This window comes from Nanorana parkeri, unplaced genomic scaffold (genome assembly GCF_000935625.1).
Source record: "Nanorana parkeri isolate BGI_ZX_2015 unplaced genomic scaffold, ASM93562v1 scaffold1125, whole genome shotgun sequence".
In the NCBI taxonomy this organism is placed as follows: Eukaryota; Metazoa; Chordata; class Amphibia; order Anura; family Dicroglossidae; genus Nanorana; species Nanorana parkeri.
In genome coordinates, this window is record NW_017307393.1 from 103,082 (window position 1) to 120,805 (window position 17,724).

Sequence of the window (17,724 nt, forward strand, 5' to 3'; positions counted from 1 at the left end):
CCTATCGATATAAATTCACATTGCAACTATTCAGGCTAAACAAAACAATCTTAAATACAATATACTTAATCACAAAGCAAAAGGAGTGAGATTTTCTGCATAGATGCTGCTTATCTCTATTTAAGCACTGGAATTGACATCACTGGCCCAGAACCAGTATGCAGCCCAGAAGCCAGAGGGTAGTAGCTCCAATCTGATGCTTCTTATTTAGGCAATTTGCTGTTAATCATTTGAAAAATATCTCCTCTCAGAAAATGTAAAGTATTTCTAAGGGCAAAAATATGCTGTTTATAAAAGGTGAAAGCTCTGAGTAGTGGGAGTCATCTTTATTTTTGATTCACTACATAACACGTGACTGAACCTGAGTTGCAAACTTTACAGTAACTCATTAAGTAGTAAAACAATGATAAGCATGACAGCCCTGGAGCCTGCACTTTTAAAAATAAGTCAGAAGTAGCTTCTCCCATATTTTAATCACTGCAGGTTTTCTATATGCACATATTTGTTTAAAAAAAAAAATGTATATTCGAAAATGGAAGTTTAGATTTAGTGGCCCTTTAACTTTGTAAGGGGTAAATGAAGGACCTCTGGACTTCTGTGAGGCATGAATCAGCTCCCCCTCACTATGTGGCTCAGTGACTAGGAAGCAGGTGAAGCAGCAACCACAATGATGGACACAGATACGCAAATCAAATGTTAGACTGGCCCCTGATATTTGCCACAATCAACAGGCTCCACTAGTCCTGGTTATATTTACCCCCCACATGATGGGTTATGTGTAACCAGTTCAAGTAGAGTCTGTCAAAATAGTTAAAATGAGATGATAGAGATGAAAATATGAATTACTTCATCCACCTTTTGTTGCACTACGATGTCTTTTGTAACAAAAAGGTATAATATTCCCCACCACCACACTGGTAGTTGCTTTATGGCCAATGAGACTTTTGAAAATGCCATTATTAAACAATATCTTAGTAAACAGTTAACAAAGGCCAAATATACATTTTAACTGTCTATTTCAGTCTATCAACGAGTGTAACCAAAATGCCATGAGTAAATTAGCATCATAGTAGTCCATTGAATTGCTCTGATTAAGAGATACCAGTCAGAATGTACAGGCTGCATGTAATCTGATCCTACAAAAGCCCACTGCTGCCCTCTTTATGGCTCACCTATCTACACAGACTGTCTTCCTGCAACCTCCCTCCTACACCCTGTGATTGGATTAGAGTGCATCATTGTCTTTTGTAAGACTGTCTGCCCGGTGGTTCACAGGTAAAGCATGTAAACAGTGTCTTCAACTGTTGTTGAGTGAAAAATACATTTCTAAACACTATGTTAACCCTTTAAAAACCCCTTGTTTAGATATTTTACCTATAAAACCATAATATTAGGTAGGATATGATTAATCACTATATTCAAAATCACTATGCTGAGAACCACAACATAATTCTTTACTTGGAATATGATGGTCAAGGTAAGCCATAGCTTCGATACAATGCCCAGCAGCTCCTAACATCACAATAGAGTAATTAAATTCACATGAAATCATAAAGGATCAACTCTCTTGAACTGTTTAAAACAGTGATCAAGCACTGAGATGACATAATTGACAACAAAATGTGGGACAAGAGGGCAAGCGATTTGCTTAGACTTTTATATTATGTTTCTTTGTACAAAATACAGTAGAGGTTATAGGAACTTATTCCCATAGATCCTGTTATTTATGGTGCATAAGTGATTTAACAGAAGGATTTCCTGTTACTGCTGTTCATTGTTTAGCTATGACCTAGTAAACAGCTTTGACTTAGCATGAATCTAACAGGCAAAGGTAGCCACAGATAAGGGATAACTAGCATTCATTTTAAAATGAGGTAATGATCATCAGACCAAAAAAATCAGACCTCTGCATTAAGAATGCATAGGGAACTAGGCCACAACAGTCAAACCTCAGGTTCTGTAGAAGACACTAGAATGCCTGTTAAAAAGTTGATGGTTGTTTATTAAATAGGAGCTAAAAAGGTAAAACTGCTCTGGAAAATCATGACTGTTGCAATGGCCTGAGCTGTTTTACCCCAATGCAAAATGAGTTATACTATTTGCCCATTGGGGGTAAAAGAGCATAGGCTCTTTTACCCCCAATGGATCGTTTTAAATGTTTTTTAATGTGTGTAAAGTGGACCTGTGTCTAGACTATGCACACTACATATTTACATAACATGAACCATTAGGGACATTTCCCTTTACTTCCTGTCCTCGAGAAGCAAACAGGAAGATGGAGCAAAATCTCTCATAGTAGAAAATATTGGTTGCACTAAAAAGAAATTGGTTAATTTAATTAAACTTACCCCTATACCAGCCTGCATTATAACATGCTAGATTTCATAAAATGCAACAGCTTCTGTAAATGATAACTGTTTATACTACATACTGTATGTTTGCCTTCCACCTACTACCAATAAATAGATATAAATAATGATTTCCATACTTCTATTCTATCCATACTTCTATTACACTAATTAAATCCAAGAGATGTATTAAAAAGGTGGATGATGATTTTTAAATCACATGTAGGATGCTATTTCATACAGCCAACCAGCATGGTCAATGAAGCAGCAAAACAGTGCAATGTGGACAGCAGTAACAACGCAGTGTATAGGTAAGCCAAAAGCAAGATCATGTAGCAGAAGCAATGTGCACAGGTATACTTTTAATGCAACTTGCAGCCCTTATGCCAGCCTGTGATACTCAAATTTAAATTAAATACATAATTTTATAATCATTAGAGTATAATATATATATATATATTGTGTATATATAGATAGACCAGCCAGATCTCATTATTTGTCTCAGCTATGCTATAATGCTGAGAGCTCTCTCAAGCTTTCTCTCTGCTATGAGACCCTGCTGCTGAGTGAAAAGGCTGACTGCTGACAGCACACTTTGGGGAAACCCATTAGGGGGCACCCAGTTAGTAAGGACTGACCTCAGTTTAGTTAGTTGCTCGGTTGAACATGTGTTTTGTTTGTTTATGCTTACTGTAGTAGCTTGCTGCCTTGCTGAACAAAGTGCTGGACAAACCAGCTTAGATTGTCCTTAGGTGTCTCTATCCTCCTTAGCAATAGTAGAAAGTATCTACGTTAGTCCACTCGATATTAAAGAACAACTAAGGTGAAATAAATAAACCACATGTGACTTTACACTGAGATGCCATACACTCAAACCTTAAAGCTGAAATCAGACAGTGTCTCAAAGTGTGCAGAAATGCAGTCCCTGAAAAGTGATATTACCATTTTCTCTATTCTGTGTACCCATAATATCACAGTATGAACAGGTGTCTTTCAGGAGTATGTGCATTACAGTATATACACCCAGTGGTCACTTTATTAGGTATGCCTACTTCTGAAAATAGCCAGATGGTAAATTGTGTGGTGCAAGCTAATATACAAATCATGCACCAAGAGGCTCAGCCAAACACTAACATGTGGAAGATGCACAGCTTAATTGGCTTTGGCTATAGAATGATTTTTGGTGACAGATGGTGGAGGCTCTAAGATCTCAGAAACTGCTGGCTTCTTGGGACTTGCATACTCTACTCTATAGTCTAGAGGTTTGAACACCCTGTTAATGAGAGAGGTCAGAGCAGAATGGCCAGAATTGTTCAAGCTGACAGGAAGTCTACAACTGCATGAGTAACCACTGTTTACAAGGGTTGTGTGCAGAAAGAGTTCCACTGTTGTAAGCACAGTGCAGGGCAGTAAAATAAGACTAGATTGAGTGCAGTATTATCAAGACTGGATGGCTGAAGAGTAGAAAAATGTTGTCTACTCTGACAAATCTCCATTTCTGCTTTGACATGCAGAAGGCAAATTCTGCACTTGGGGTTACACACTATGGTTGCTGACCATGTGCAACACTTTATGGGTACTGGACAGGTTTAGCTAATGAACTGGCAACTGAGTTTATTTGTGTTGTTTGCTGCTTGACTGGAGTTGCCCTTTAAAATCTGACCAGTAGTTCTCGCTCCTTTGTGCAACATTCTTGAACAGCCAAACATCTATCTCAGTCTTATCTAGATATCCTTGGCAGGCTAGAGTGGGAGGCTAGAGTATGAGCATTCCACGAGTGCTCATGGAGCATAATTTTATCCAAATGGTCGGCCCATTCAGCCTACTGGTCCTGCAGGTGAAATTTGAAACTGAGGGCCCAAATCAATGGCAAGGTAACTAAGAAAAGGGGGTTATCCTCTGTATTACTACAATGCAGAGCACAGTCCCAAGATCAGTTCATTTTGACTAGCAAAAATGATTTAATGCAGAGCTTTAGCCAGTAAAAGATTTTTATATTTTCAGTGAAATTGGACCTTTCCAGGTCTTCACAGCTCTCTAACGTCACTGTGGATATATTTCTGTGAAGAATCACCTAGAGAAGGTGATGAAGCATTTATACACACTCTACTCTCTGGTTAGTTCTCTATATAGAGAGTTGCGATCATACTAGAGGCTGGCCTTAAGAGCAAAGCTTAGCCTGTTACAGACATGATAGGTGTGGGAGAAGATCTCATATAGGAACCTTTATAGGAACCTAAAACTGTACTCAAGTTTCCCTAATTCCACCCAAAATCTAAGAATCTATTATGAGTGTAGTATGAAAATAATATATATTGTTTTTAAAAACTTGAAAATATAAATATTTAACAAATGAATATCACCAGCTAACAGAAGGAAGTAATCTGAAAAGCACAATCATAACTCCATGCAAAACTAGAATAGATAGCTATGGTGGATTATTGGCAAGAGGTACTGCTGATAGCAAAGCTGTATAGCTACAAGACACATGGCAAGCAACCCAATTGTCATATGCACCGCATAGCAAACCACAAAGCATAAAACTATTCATATAGTGAAATGTAATCCAACAGGATTAGTCAAATCAATTTTATTCCAATTATCCAGTAACACATTTGAGTTTATTATTTTCTTGACTGTGTCAAAGTACAGAGATCTGTATCACTATCCCAAATAAAGGTTTTACAGTAAGCGGCACAATCATTGTTTTTGCACGTAGGCGCGCCCGACGCGTATATAAGTGTATAAGTGCGTGCGCGCAGGGGACATAAAGCTTTTTTTGCTGTTTATTTTTTAAACTTATTTTTTATACTTCACTTGATTGCTATCACATTGGGGGATAAAAAGCCCCCAATGTGATAGCTGGAAAAAAATGACAGGTCCTCTTAATGGAGACTTCAGGGGTCCCCTAATGTCACTTAGGGACTCCCAAAGAAGCTGATGAAGCAGTGATCTGCTTCATCAGCTTTTTCTCTGGCTCCCAGCCAGAGAAATGACAGCGAAAGGCGGTAATGATGTAATACACATCGCTTCCGACTTTAGAGAGAGAGAAGGGGAAGAGATCAGCAGTGGGAAATGCTGATCTCTCCTCCTTCTCTCTTTGAGCAGCCGCTGTGCCGGTCCTGGTGGTGCCCGGGATAACCGGCAGCGGCTACGGAGGGGCGCGGCAGCAGGGGGGGGGGGGGCGCCACACAATTTAGGGTTATACAAGCGATCGGCCGGCTGTATGAGACGGGTATCAGCTCACGCGCGCCCGCTAGGGGGCGTGCACGAGCAGAAGAAATAAAGACGTACATTTACAAGACAACGTCGGGAAGGATCCGCCGTCCACCCGTAATTTTACGGGCGGACGGCAAGGGGTTAAAACTGTGACAGGCCCACAATATGCTATAACGGTAGGTAACACCGCACTCCTTACTGAATACCCCTTGTGCTGAATGATGGGTGCTGAAGCGACTGCGGATGGCGCCGCACTTCACAATGTATATCAGAAATGTCACCAGCACACCAGTGGATAGTGTTCAAAAATAAAGCGTCTTTTATTCACGCATATTTGTCACATCAAAAATTGCAACGTTTCAGGGCCACGTAGTGTCCTCTTCATGAAGGGAATATGAATATGCTATAAACCCCCCAGCCATACATTTCAACTTCCATTCTACTGTAACCTGTGAAAAGTTGATCTATGATTGGTTGTTTTGTGTTTCCTTTGGTTTCTTTGCACTGTTGTCCTCATACTATTTTATTAAATAAAGGCAACCATGTTGTATAGCTCAAGGCAGATATGTGAAAATTAAATACAATAAGGCATCATGCAAAATAATAAAAATATATAAGCCATACCTCACACACTACTCATAAAGAGCAAGCACATGCAAAGCGAATAAAATGTCACCAGAGCCATAGACAGGCACTCAGGGGAAGACAGAAAAATGCAGGAGGAAGGAGCTGAACCCGGCCCACGCACACACGTATGCAATTTACAAACCTAAATAGCTATTAAGAGCCACATCATGGGCCAGCCTGGCTCCCTCTTCCTTGGGCTCCGGTGATTTATAAACCAGCTGATCCGGGTCTGAACTATCAATGTTTGTGACAAACAAGATTCCTGTGCCATGATCATGAGTCCCCCAGGAAGAGAGGTAGAGGGGGAGAGAGAAAAAGAAGGGGACACAAGTTAGAAAGTAGAAAGGAAGTGTGTGTCGTGGCTTAGGAAGCTGAGAGACAGAGTGATCAAGAAAGAGGCTTTGGCAGAAATTGTGTCTCATTAGCAATGTTCTAATTGTCATAGTCATTTGGTTCACTTACTGATCTTAAGAGCAAATTGTACATTACAACAGCAATTCCCTTTGCTTTTTTAATAAGCATTACGGAGCAACATTTCTGATTTAAGCTATGAAAAACTTTTTTTTCGCTTTTCCTAGAGTAAGGCAGGATTCATAATACCTTGGCTATTTATCTGTGATCCCAGGGAGAAATATGCCTGAAACGAACCTAGTCTGTTGTAACAGCCAGAGCCAAACACTCTAGTTTCTCTTTTCAATGTACACTATCCATACTCTCCAATGGAAAATCCACAACAAGGGCCAATGACACCAACTTTACTAGATACTGTAAAGCTTTCCTTTCAAGGGCTACTAAAGGGAAGAATGGGCACTGGAAGAGAATCCCACGCTTGCCACTCATTATATATTAATTATTATATAATTTGAAAACATTCCCCTCCCCCTGTATCAGCAGAGGACTAGTACATTTTGGCCTGGGAGACAAACACCTAATTGGCCATTCATAATTAGTGGGCATGGTGCCACAGTGATTGGTGGGCATGGAAAGGTGAGTATTCTTAAAGGACAACTTTTATTGATGCACAACTTTTTATCTTCATCTTTAGATTAGCTTCTCAACATTTGGTCACATGACATCTCAAAGCCACAAAGACAGACAGTGCTGCAGCAGGTCTGTAAAGGGAGTAGATAGCTATGTAATGCTCAACATATGTCACTGAATACAAGTTCTATTTAATTGATGCCTGAGTATATAAGCATCTCCACTCAGGGCCCGTAACCCAACATATCTTATTAGTAATGGCCCCTTCTGCCCCCAGCCCAGTCCTCCCATGCTCTACATCTCTTTATTAGTGTGGCATTTTAAAAGCTGACCATTGCTTTTAGATATCTTCTAATTCTGCTCATGCTATCTGTCCTTGGTTTATGTATACTTTATATTAAGATTAAATACACTATTGTTTCAGTTGACACTGCCAAGTGGTCACAGGGGGCATCACAATGATGATGTGTGGTCATGATTTGTAGTTATGCCCCTCACTATGCTTAAATAAATATAATATTTATGATTTAAAAATGTTTTACCACATGTACTGATCTGTAATGCCCTATATATTGCTGCAGTAATTTTATAAATTATGTATAGTTCTGTGATTATTGCTACTCTCAAGGGCAGCAGTCAGTGTTATTCTGAAGCAGTCCTCTTTCTCTTTCAGGCTCTCTTTCAGCAACCAGCCACAACCTCATACCAAGATAGCTGTTGAACGGCAGTGGGATCAATTCGGGTTTCTGGCTGTTTTCTCCAGCAACTTCATATGGACCGTCATCGTAAGTACCAAGATCCAGAGCACTCTGATTAAAGAGCTCCACACGCAGCTCACCTGGGAGGCAAAGTAAGCATGAGATGGAAGCTCAGGCCTTGAACACATACAGTATTCCTGTTTAAATGGAAAGCGCACACACAACCAAAGACTGGTTCGAAAGACAATTAAATCTGTTTCATTCAAGAAGCAACAGCAGCAGTGCTCAGGTGACACTGCAGGGCACCCTCAAAAATAGGTTAAATGTGTTTTAGTTTCACGTACCCGTTTGTAATTTTTTTAAACAGAATACACCAATACAACTCATACGTTCCTCCCAGTATAGTTCTTACAATAATACATTTTTATAAATACAATTATATATGTTAAGAAGACAGAGCATTTCAGTCCTGCTGACCTGAAATTCAAGCAGTGTGTGGCCCTGTTGAGAACTTCCGTTGGACAAAAATTTATTTTTCAATCGACTTGTCCAAAAGAGCTGGTCTGAAAATTCTCGGATGAACTGAGACTGCAGCCAAACAACTAGTCAATCAGTTGGGGTATTCTTACAGCTGCACACCCATCACTGCCATAATAGAACAGACCAGCAGGGGGAATATGTGCCAACTTTAATTTTTTTTATGTGAATTGGCTAAAAGACTGCTGGGATTTATTCACCATTCTCATAGACATTTTTGTTATACTTACAAATGGAATGTAAAATGCTGGCATGTAACAAGGATTTTTAATCTAGTTATGTATTTATAAAGAGAACTGTATATTTAAAAACTACTACCGTCTTAAGGTGCCCATACACTGCACGATTCTCGTACGAGAAGGCGTGCGACCGTTTCTAATGTACGCTCGCATGACTTTTGTATATCGAGCATGTTGGAAAACCAGCCGAGAATCGTACGATTTTCAGCTGATTTTTAACATGATCGAGAGATCACTGCCGAACGTGCCATTGTGCGCACGCGCACACTGCCCGTTCAGCATTGCAGTCATCGGAAGCCCGCCCCTCAGGGGGGCAGGGCTTGCGATGATCGCAAGTACGATCTACCTGTCCAAGATTGGCAGATCGTACGTTTTTTTAAAGTACTTTACAACCCTTGCAAGACAAAAGTCTTGCGAGGGTTGTAGAGTGTATGGGCACCTTTACGGGTTAAATTCTTATAATTCCCAACATACTATAAAGCGGGCTAAAGATGGGATGGATTACACTGAGCCAATCTCTGGGAAAGGTAGAAAATGACTATGTAAGACTACGTTCACACTGTGCATTGGCTTCTTTGTTAATTTTGGTGCATTTGTAGATGCATATCTAGGCATGTTTTCGACTCGTTTTCGGGTGTGTTTTTGTATAGGCCGATTGACAACCGGTTGCCAAAGAGGTCGATTTACAACCGGTTGGGAAGAGACACTTGTTGTAAGCTTGTTGTATAGGCCGATTGACAACCGGTTGGGAAGAGACGCTTGTTAAGCTGGAAAATGCACAACATGTTCTTCAAGCACTCCCATTAAGTCATTTGGGCCATACTATTATGAAAGTCCTTTATGCAGGTGCTTGATACCTTTTAAGGGGTGATAACTGACCCAAATGTGCCCCTGCCTTTGTATCCTGTCACATGCACCCCTGGTGTAGACTACAAGTTACCATGTGGACACATATTGCACATGCATACCTCCCAACTGCCCCTTATTTAGAACCAAATACCTCTGTCCCTCCTTCCTCCTCAGTTGTCCCTTGTTTTGGTCTGGTGTACAGATATCTATGCAAAGGTTCTGTTTAACTACCAAAAGTGTATTCTGCACTAAAACCTTCATTTTATCTCTTAATGAGCTTGTTGCTATTTCAAAAAGCCAGTATAAAGGAAATGGTGAAAAAAACAATTCTAGATTTAACCAATCATTTCTGAAAAAATTAATTCTTAATGGTCCACATAACTGGTAGTGACAGGGTTGTGTCATTGCCTAAATATATTGTGCTGGAAGGTATACCTCTTCTCATCTCAGAAAGTTGGGAGTTATGGACCAGCAAACTGGTCCAAAATAATGACCTGCAGCCCACGTTGGAGCAAGTGCATGTTCACAGGAAGTGGCTGAAAAAGGCTGGAGGATAGCAGCACTGAGCTGGGAAAAGGATGTAAAAAAAGGTGAAAACACTATTTCATGGAACAGAAACATGGCACTGATTTATGCCACACAGTGCTTTAGCAAACTAAATGGTATCTAGTTATGGGCTGCATTTACTTTAATGTTTACTTAAAGGAAATGTAATTTATAACAATTTTTTATCTCTTCTAGAAATAAAAACATACGCAATGGCTGTGGTAATCGGCTTTAGCATATAATCCTAGCAAACTGAATATCCAAATTAGGTCTGGCTTCCATAGCAATGATCGATAACTTCTTAATAGTTACCTTTCCAGTTGTAGGTCCCAGGGGCCCCAAACATGATGTAATTATTATCTGAGGTGAATCCAGCTGACATTCCTTGTTGGCAGAACCCAAACATCTCATGACCTTGAGGCCGACCCTCGCAAAACTTCCAGTCTCCTCCATCCAGGTCTTCACTAGTAGTCAGGTCTTCACTCAGCACAAAGCAACGGCCAATGACAGCTCTTGTTTCCGATGGCTGTTTTACTCTTTGGCGAGACTCATAAAGGTGAGCACATGTCTAAAAAAAGGTAAATGGATTATATGAATCCTGAATGTTCTTTGAATAGGCATACCATGAAATCATATATTATGTGGCAATATATTTAAAAAGCTGATCAAAAGGACTACAAATATTTAAGAAAAAATATAACAGTTTAGTGAACTGGGCTTCCAATTTCATGCATTGTTATGTTCTCTTTCCGTCTGTGTGAGTTTCCTTTCAGAGTATGTTAAGGTTTAATTTCCAGTCTGGAATGGAGTCTGGTGTAAACCACTTGCAGGCAGTCACCTCAACAAGACTGTCAACGAGTGGTTAATGCCCTCATTAGCTACAGATAAAAACTGCACATTCAGCCCTAGCCCTATGTGCAACAGGTCAAGGGAGATCCAACTGTCAGCTTCACTGGACAGAGACTAGGGGGTTGATTCACTAAAGGTGAATAGCTTTTGCAAGGGAATTTGCACTTTGCAGGGGAAGTTTCCCCTGAATGAGGTGAATATCTGCTGAATTCCATCAGCCAATCACATGCAAGGAAAATACTGTTTTGTCCTTGCAGATGGTTAGGTATTCTTTGCAAAGTGAAATTTCACCAAATTCACCAAGCTAAGAAGAAACTTCTCTCACAAAGTGAAAATTACCTTGCAAAGTGAACAACCTATTTGCCTTTAGTAAATCAACCCCCAAGGCTTCGTTCACACGGGGTAATCTGGCATTCCTGCCTCACGGACCTAAGGATTGTTGCGGTAAGAACGCCAGGTGTCCCTGTTCATATGTGGCTCTGTACACATTGAAGTAAATGACACAGATGCAGCTGCTGTCACCCTAAGCGGCAGTCCACATGTAATCATTGAATTTCGTGGGACGCACCCATCCTGGACACATCCAGCGACAGTCCTCCATCCCAAAACCACATGAACCATTACATGTGGACTGCCACTTTCAGATGCGGCCACCACTTACAGATGCTTGATCGAGTGAGTTCTCTCATTCAGCTCCATGTGCTGAATAAGAGGAATCTAGCCAGGTATGGCTAGCTTAAAAGGAATGGTTCACTGCTGTTTACATATTGTTGTGGAAAATATCAGACCTATAAAAATACAAAAAAAATTCTAAAAATAATTATTGCAAAATAACAATAGGTTTTGACACTTATAATTTTAAAATTGTACCATACAATTTATTTGATTTTTGCTAAAAGTAAATGCAATATTCTGCAGAGTTTGTTGTAGCTGTACTCACTTCCGGGCGGATAAAAAGTAATTTAGAGGATTGCCCTTTGATTTTGTAACCTCATACGCTGTACAGTGGCGAAACAATGCTAAAAAGTGCAGAGCTATTTAAAAACCAAAATAAAAGTGTTGACTGTCCCTTAATTCTGTTCCTTTTTAAACTGGAACCCAAAGCTACAAAAGAAAAGAAAATGTACACACTCCAAACACTGCATGAGTCAGTGCACCACTGTATAGGATTTCACAATTCATTTTTATTATAAGGAACTCAAAATGTCAACTATATATATATTGTGCTTACATGTATTATTTATTTCCATGGAATAAAACAAAATAAGATGAAAGGGAAGAAATATTTTAGTGTTGTTAGTAATACAGGTTGTGGTACCATCATAATATGTTTTGGACTGTGTTTTTATATAGTTACATAGTTACATAGTATTTGAGGTTGAATAAGGACACATGTCCATCAAGTTCAACCTATTGTGTTTATGTGCATGGTCCTACTGATGTGTGCGTATGTATAGGTCCCTGTGTGCTCTTATTCTTAAGAGTACTTGTACCACTGTATATTATGGTCTCTGAGGAAATCATCCAATCGCCTCTTGAATGATTCCACACTCTCAGCCGAAATCACAGCATGTGGCAGCGAGATCCAGACCCTGATTGATCTAACTGAGAAGAAACCACTTCACCCCTTGTGATTCAATTTTTTCTTCACTAATTTTAGGTGGTGGCATCTCGTCCTTGTCATGGAGTTAATTGAAATGTTATTTCAATTACCATTGTGTACGAGTGACAACTTTTATTTACCCTACACATGAATGGAGGCTGCATTCCTCTTGTAGATGACTGTCAGACCATAAGAAAAAACACCCATCTCTAAAAGTGCAAACTATGCAAGAATCCCTAAAAATCCAGGTAGACATTAACAAAACACCAATAATAATTGCAGTTATTCGCTTACTATAAAAATCTATAAATGTATTTTACATGCAACTAATTGAATTACTTAAGTTTGACTTATTTTAATTTTAGTGCATTAGAAAAGTTTGACTTATAATCTCCTGTACAGAAACACTGGGAAAGGCAATAGTTGGGGCCAATCAGATATCTTACATTCACATATGCTGATAAAAAACATGCTGAAAGGAGAAAAGAACGGACATATAACGTCATCAGTCTATTACTGCTCCTTCACTGTCCAGTTACAGGCTGGGGGTAGGGGGGTGACCAGGCTGTGTTGCTTAACTGCAGCAAAGAAAGTCAGGTCACCGGGAAGACTGCAATGTGTAGTAGGGCTGCTAATGTACAATTTAGGGATCGGACAAAAATGCAAATTCTTTGACAGCTAAGATAGTAATCATGTATGTATTTCAACTGTCTATGTATCTGTTTTCCTGTAGTTCAGCTTGAAATCTGGATTTAAGAAATGTGTGCTCCAGCTCTGTTAATGGTACAGTATCACTTGTCACTATGCAACCCATTCAGAGGTATCTCATCGCACTCCAAACTGGCGTATAACCTCATGTGTAGCTTAAAAAGGCGCTGAAATGGACAAAGGATGGCGTTGTAAGACTAAAGGAGATAATGAGGTCACCAGCACACCAAGGTCCACTTTATCGATACGTCTTTTAAAGGAGAACTATGAGGTGAGTGCTTTTCACTCACCTCATAGTTCTAGCTGACCTGTGACAATGAGACTGTCACAGGTCGGCTCAGTAGATCGGGAGATGAGCGAACACATACCGGGTTCGCTCGCCTCTCGATCCTATCACGCCTCTCTGCCGTGACAGGGGGAGGGGCTGGATTCCCCTCTCCCCGCTCCGATCTGCCAGCGCTGACTGGCGGAACGGACGGGGGAGGGGGCGGGTTCAGCTGGCTCTGCCTCTAGATAGGCAGAGCCAGCTGTAGCTCGCGGTATACTGAGCTTAGGGTAACGGGAGGACGCTAGTTTGTGTCCTCCCGTTACCCTAAGGAGAACTATGGGGAAAAACACTGACCCAGTAGTTCTCCTTTAATGACATTTAGATAAACATGGTATCACAAGCAAATGCAACGTTTCGGAACCACATGCAGTCCCTTCATTGTCAAAGGGACCGCCTGTGGTTCTGAAACATTGCTTTTGCTAATGACACCAAGGGACGGATAGATGAAGTGGACCTTGGTGTGCTGGTGACCTCATTATCTTCTTATGCAATCCAAACTGCATATATTATTAGGTACGATTTAGCAAAACCTAACATAAAAAATGATATAAATACCATGGTTGTCTACAAACATTGCATTGTATAATGATAATTTCCATTTTTAGTATAAGGAGGATTTCCAGTTGGATGGAATGCTCCACCCCAGTAGACAATGTTCCCAGCCAGACATAAGAAGCTGGTGGATTAGATGACTGGGACTTTGCTATATTCAGCTTTCCAATAAGCGCTGCAAGATTTAATCTGCTTTATGACTTTCTAGTAACTATGCTGATTTATTTTTCCAAACCATATTCAGAAGCTGTCACAACAGACACACGAAACATACCAATCTATTAAATCAAGCGTAATTACAAAATATTCGGCAGGAGCACCGCTAACGAGATTATCAACTGCAAATCAGGAGGTTGTTCATCCAGGTCCAGTAATTTAGTTAAAAGGGGGCTGAAACCTGACTTGTAAACTATGCTTTGCACTAGGTCTGTCTAAAAATAACCTAGATCAGCCCTGAATATGACTTCAGATGGAGAAAAACTGTTTGACTGACTAGAATGGAAATATGTGCTTTAAAGCTCCAGACTAGTTTGTCTTCCCTTCCCTTCTAAAAATAATATGATATCATAATAAAAAGCCAAATGTGTATACAGTCATAAATGCGAGCTTCTTCCCTCTTCTTTCAGGCGTGCAGCAGGGACAAATGTTTACATTCATTAATTTTTACTTTAGCTCTGGAATTCTTAGTAATAACATGTCGCTGGTTTAGCTAAATAATAATGAGACTACTTGTAAGAATACTGACATTAGTGTTTGATTACTGCATAGTCTCATATGATGGATGGGTTTCCTTAGGGGAATTGCTCATTAATGATTGTCCACAGTAGCAATTTACCAAAGTGTCAGTTCACCCAAAACTTGGCTGTTTTTTTGCTATTTATGTCCCTATTGGGGAGATTTACCCTATTTCCTGTTCTGATACTGATGTCACCTAGGTCAGGAATGTGAGGGTAAATGAATGCAGACAGCAGCAAGAACAAGGGTTGCCAACATTTTACCTGGACTGTCTGCCAATGTTACCAAAGTGAAATTAGAGTTCTGTTGCTCTTGCCATTATGTGCAAGTATGCACAGTAGACTTGCACAGCAAAGGGTGTGAACCCCTGTTTAGTTTTTACTGCTATCTGAGGCTCTCCCTTCCTTTCCTTTCACTTCCTGTCCAGCTGACAACTCTTTACGAGGTGAGGGGAACTTTTCAACAGCATTAAGAGCGAGGGGAAATCTCTACAACAAAGCTTCAAATGGCAGTAAAACCAGACAGGAGTTCTAAACCTTTCTTGTTCTGTACAGGACTAAAAAAATGTTTCTAGACGTATACTTTAACTGGGAACAATGCATTCCTTTTAATCCCTTTTACTGCTGCCAACGCATGTCATACGCCGGCGACAGCATGCATCTGTAAGCAAACTCCCGGATGTTAACATGTGTAAAGTCGACTGTCCTGGGAACAGAAAAATAAGGTATGCAATGAATAAAAAGCTGGCAATTTTCTATGAATATCTGTTTGTAGATTGCTATTACTAAATATTTCTAAGGGTGTCTTTGTTGTCATTTTAAAGATAAGGGGGAAGTTCCCCTTTAAGAGGAAAAATGTAATAGACTGGAGCTTAGATGTGATGGCCACATTTTCACCAAGTACAGAAAATACTTGGTGACCTTGCTATAATTCCAGGGCGTTCTCTCACACGCAGGGAAAAATGTGCTTGTTCGGCAACGTTTGTTTAGGGTGCTATTACCTAGTAATGGCAACGCAAGCGTGTTTCGCATTTGTGCACATATCGTGAACGTGCATCAAAGTGCACACTGTTGTACGTGTTTGGCGCGTGATCATGATACGCCCTGTGTGAACGGGGCCCAAAGGATGAATCTAGAAACAGAACTGCTTTATGCAAACTGCTATTCAACTTCAATGTCAGGAGCCTATATGCCGATGCTGACAAATAATCAATATGGTCCGGTGTTTGTTATTAATCTGGTGGTTCCACAAATGACAAATGACAACAACAAAACCTACAAAACAATTGCAGAACCTAGCATACTCATCTTATGAAAAATCCTTTTATAAAAGTGAATATGCTGTCAGTGATTACTGAAGTTGCAGAAAATCAAGGCCTTGAAAAATTAAAAAAATAAAATAAGAGTAGCAAGAAAAATGAAAACAGAGTAACCAGCAAATAAGGTTCCTTACCATTTTATAATGAAGTAAGAGATTGATCTTTTCAGTGCTTTTACACATTTCACACTTTAATCAAATTGTATGTTTAAATAAAATAAAACACAACCTGGTATGCAGATCAATACAGGTTTCCAGGTCACCGAGCAGACAGACTAGTATCACCACGCACCACCACATTAGGGCAATATAGAAATTCTAACAGCATCCAACAGTATCCTGCCGAGCTGACAATGAAAAGGTCACAACATCTCCACAGCAACCCGGGTCTCAACACTTTCCATCGCACCCCTCACTCTATACACTGTACGCTTTATTTATATGTAGTTCCCATGGAGATGGTGAGGATGTGAGTGATATGCATACATTTAATAAACTAAATCACACCCCGCACAATTCTTTCCCTTCCCAGCGACCGATCTTATCCTAACAAAGCACAAGAATGTATTCCAGGTATTTGACAACATAATTCTAATACATTATTCATCATCTATCTATATGAACGATTTCAGATGCCTGACTTGGCGCTGTTAGGCACCTGCAGCTGGCAGCAAAAGATTATTCAGTACCAGCAGCTACAATCCGCCGCTGGTACAACCAGGAAATAAATCACATTTTTATTTCAGACTAACATACAACAGACTCCTTTGAAATGTGGATCCTTTGCGGATCATTTTGGTTTGGAAAGTACAGTTAGCACTTATTAGACAGAAGTACCATCCACTCCTATAAAACCGAGCTTGTAACTGGCAGCTGGAGTCTCCCTCCTGGAATGTGCAACTGGCCTGGAATTTCGGAATTAATGGTGACTCTGACTCATGCGCTTATGGGCGCCTGCACTGACTCACTGTTCCACAAATTACTTTTATGCAGGTGGAGTAGCTGTGCTGAGACATTGATTGAAGCCTATCCGGTACAATTTATGTGAGAAAAGCACACAGATGTGGCCAGGATTTAACAGAAGAAATGCTTCATGCATGAAAATCAGAAAGACAAATGTCAGAGGATAGTATCATTTTTACTTGTACTGTGATCCTCACCACAGGATATAGAAAACATGTGCATCAGTATGATAAGGAAATGTACAACAACCCACAGTAAGCAGTCAAAAATCATATTTACCTAGCTTCATTGCATTAAACTGCTCAGGTTGGATTTGATTCTAGAGGTAATGCATATTTCCTTCTTTTACATAATGTTAAAAAAAGGCATAGGGAGGAATTTACTAAGACTGGAGCATACTTGCGTTGCAAGGGAATTTACAAATTCTAATGTCGCAGTGGTAGTATAACGTGGTACCCTTGGGTACCATCTGGCTTCCTCAGGGGTGCCTCGAAATTTTTACACAGTGTTGTGCCTCTGATGTGAAAAAGGTGGACTCGTGATGTAAAGGGGGACTCTTATGTGAAAGGTGGCAGTCTGACTGTATTCTTGAGTGGGGTCCCCCCTTAAAATGCATACCAGATCC

The 17,724-nt window shown here is 40.1% G+C and overlaps 1 protein-coding gene across 1 annotated transcript in view; it reads right to left on the reverse strand.

The window, feature by feature from the left end:
* Positions 1-17,724, reverse strand: part of ITGA7 (integrin subunit alpha 7) — a 124,962-nt gene that overhangs the window by 41,014 nt on the left and 66,224 nt on the right. The window contains exons 4-5 of the mRNA XM_018567975.1: positions 10,357-10,612; positions 7,882-8,013 (exon numbers count right to left, since the gene is read on the reverse strand). Of these exons, the coding sequence (XP_018423477.1) occupies positions 7,882-8,013; positions 10,357-10,612 (388 nt within the window). The remainder of the gene's footprint in view (positions 1-7,881; positions 8,014-10,356; positions 10,613-17,724) is intronic.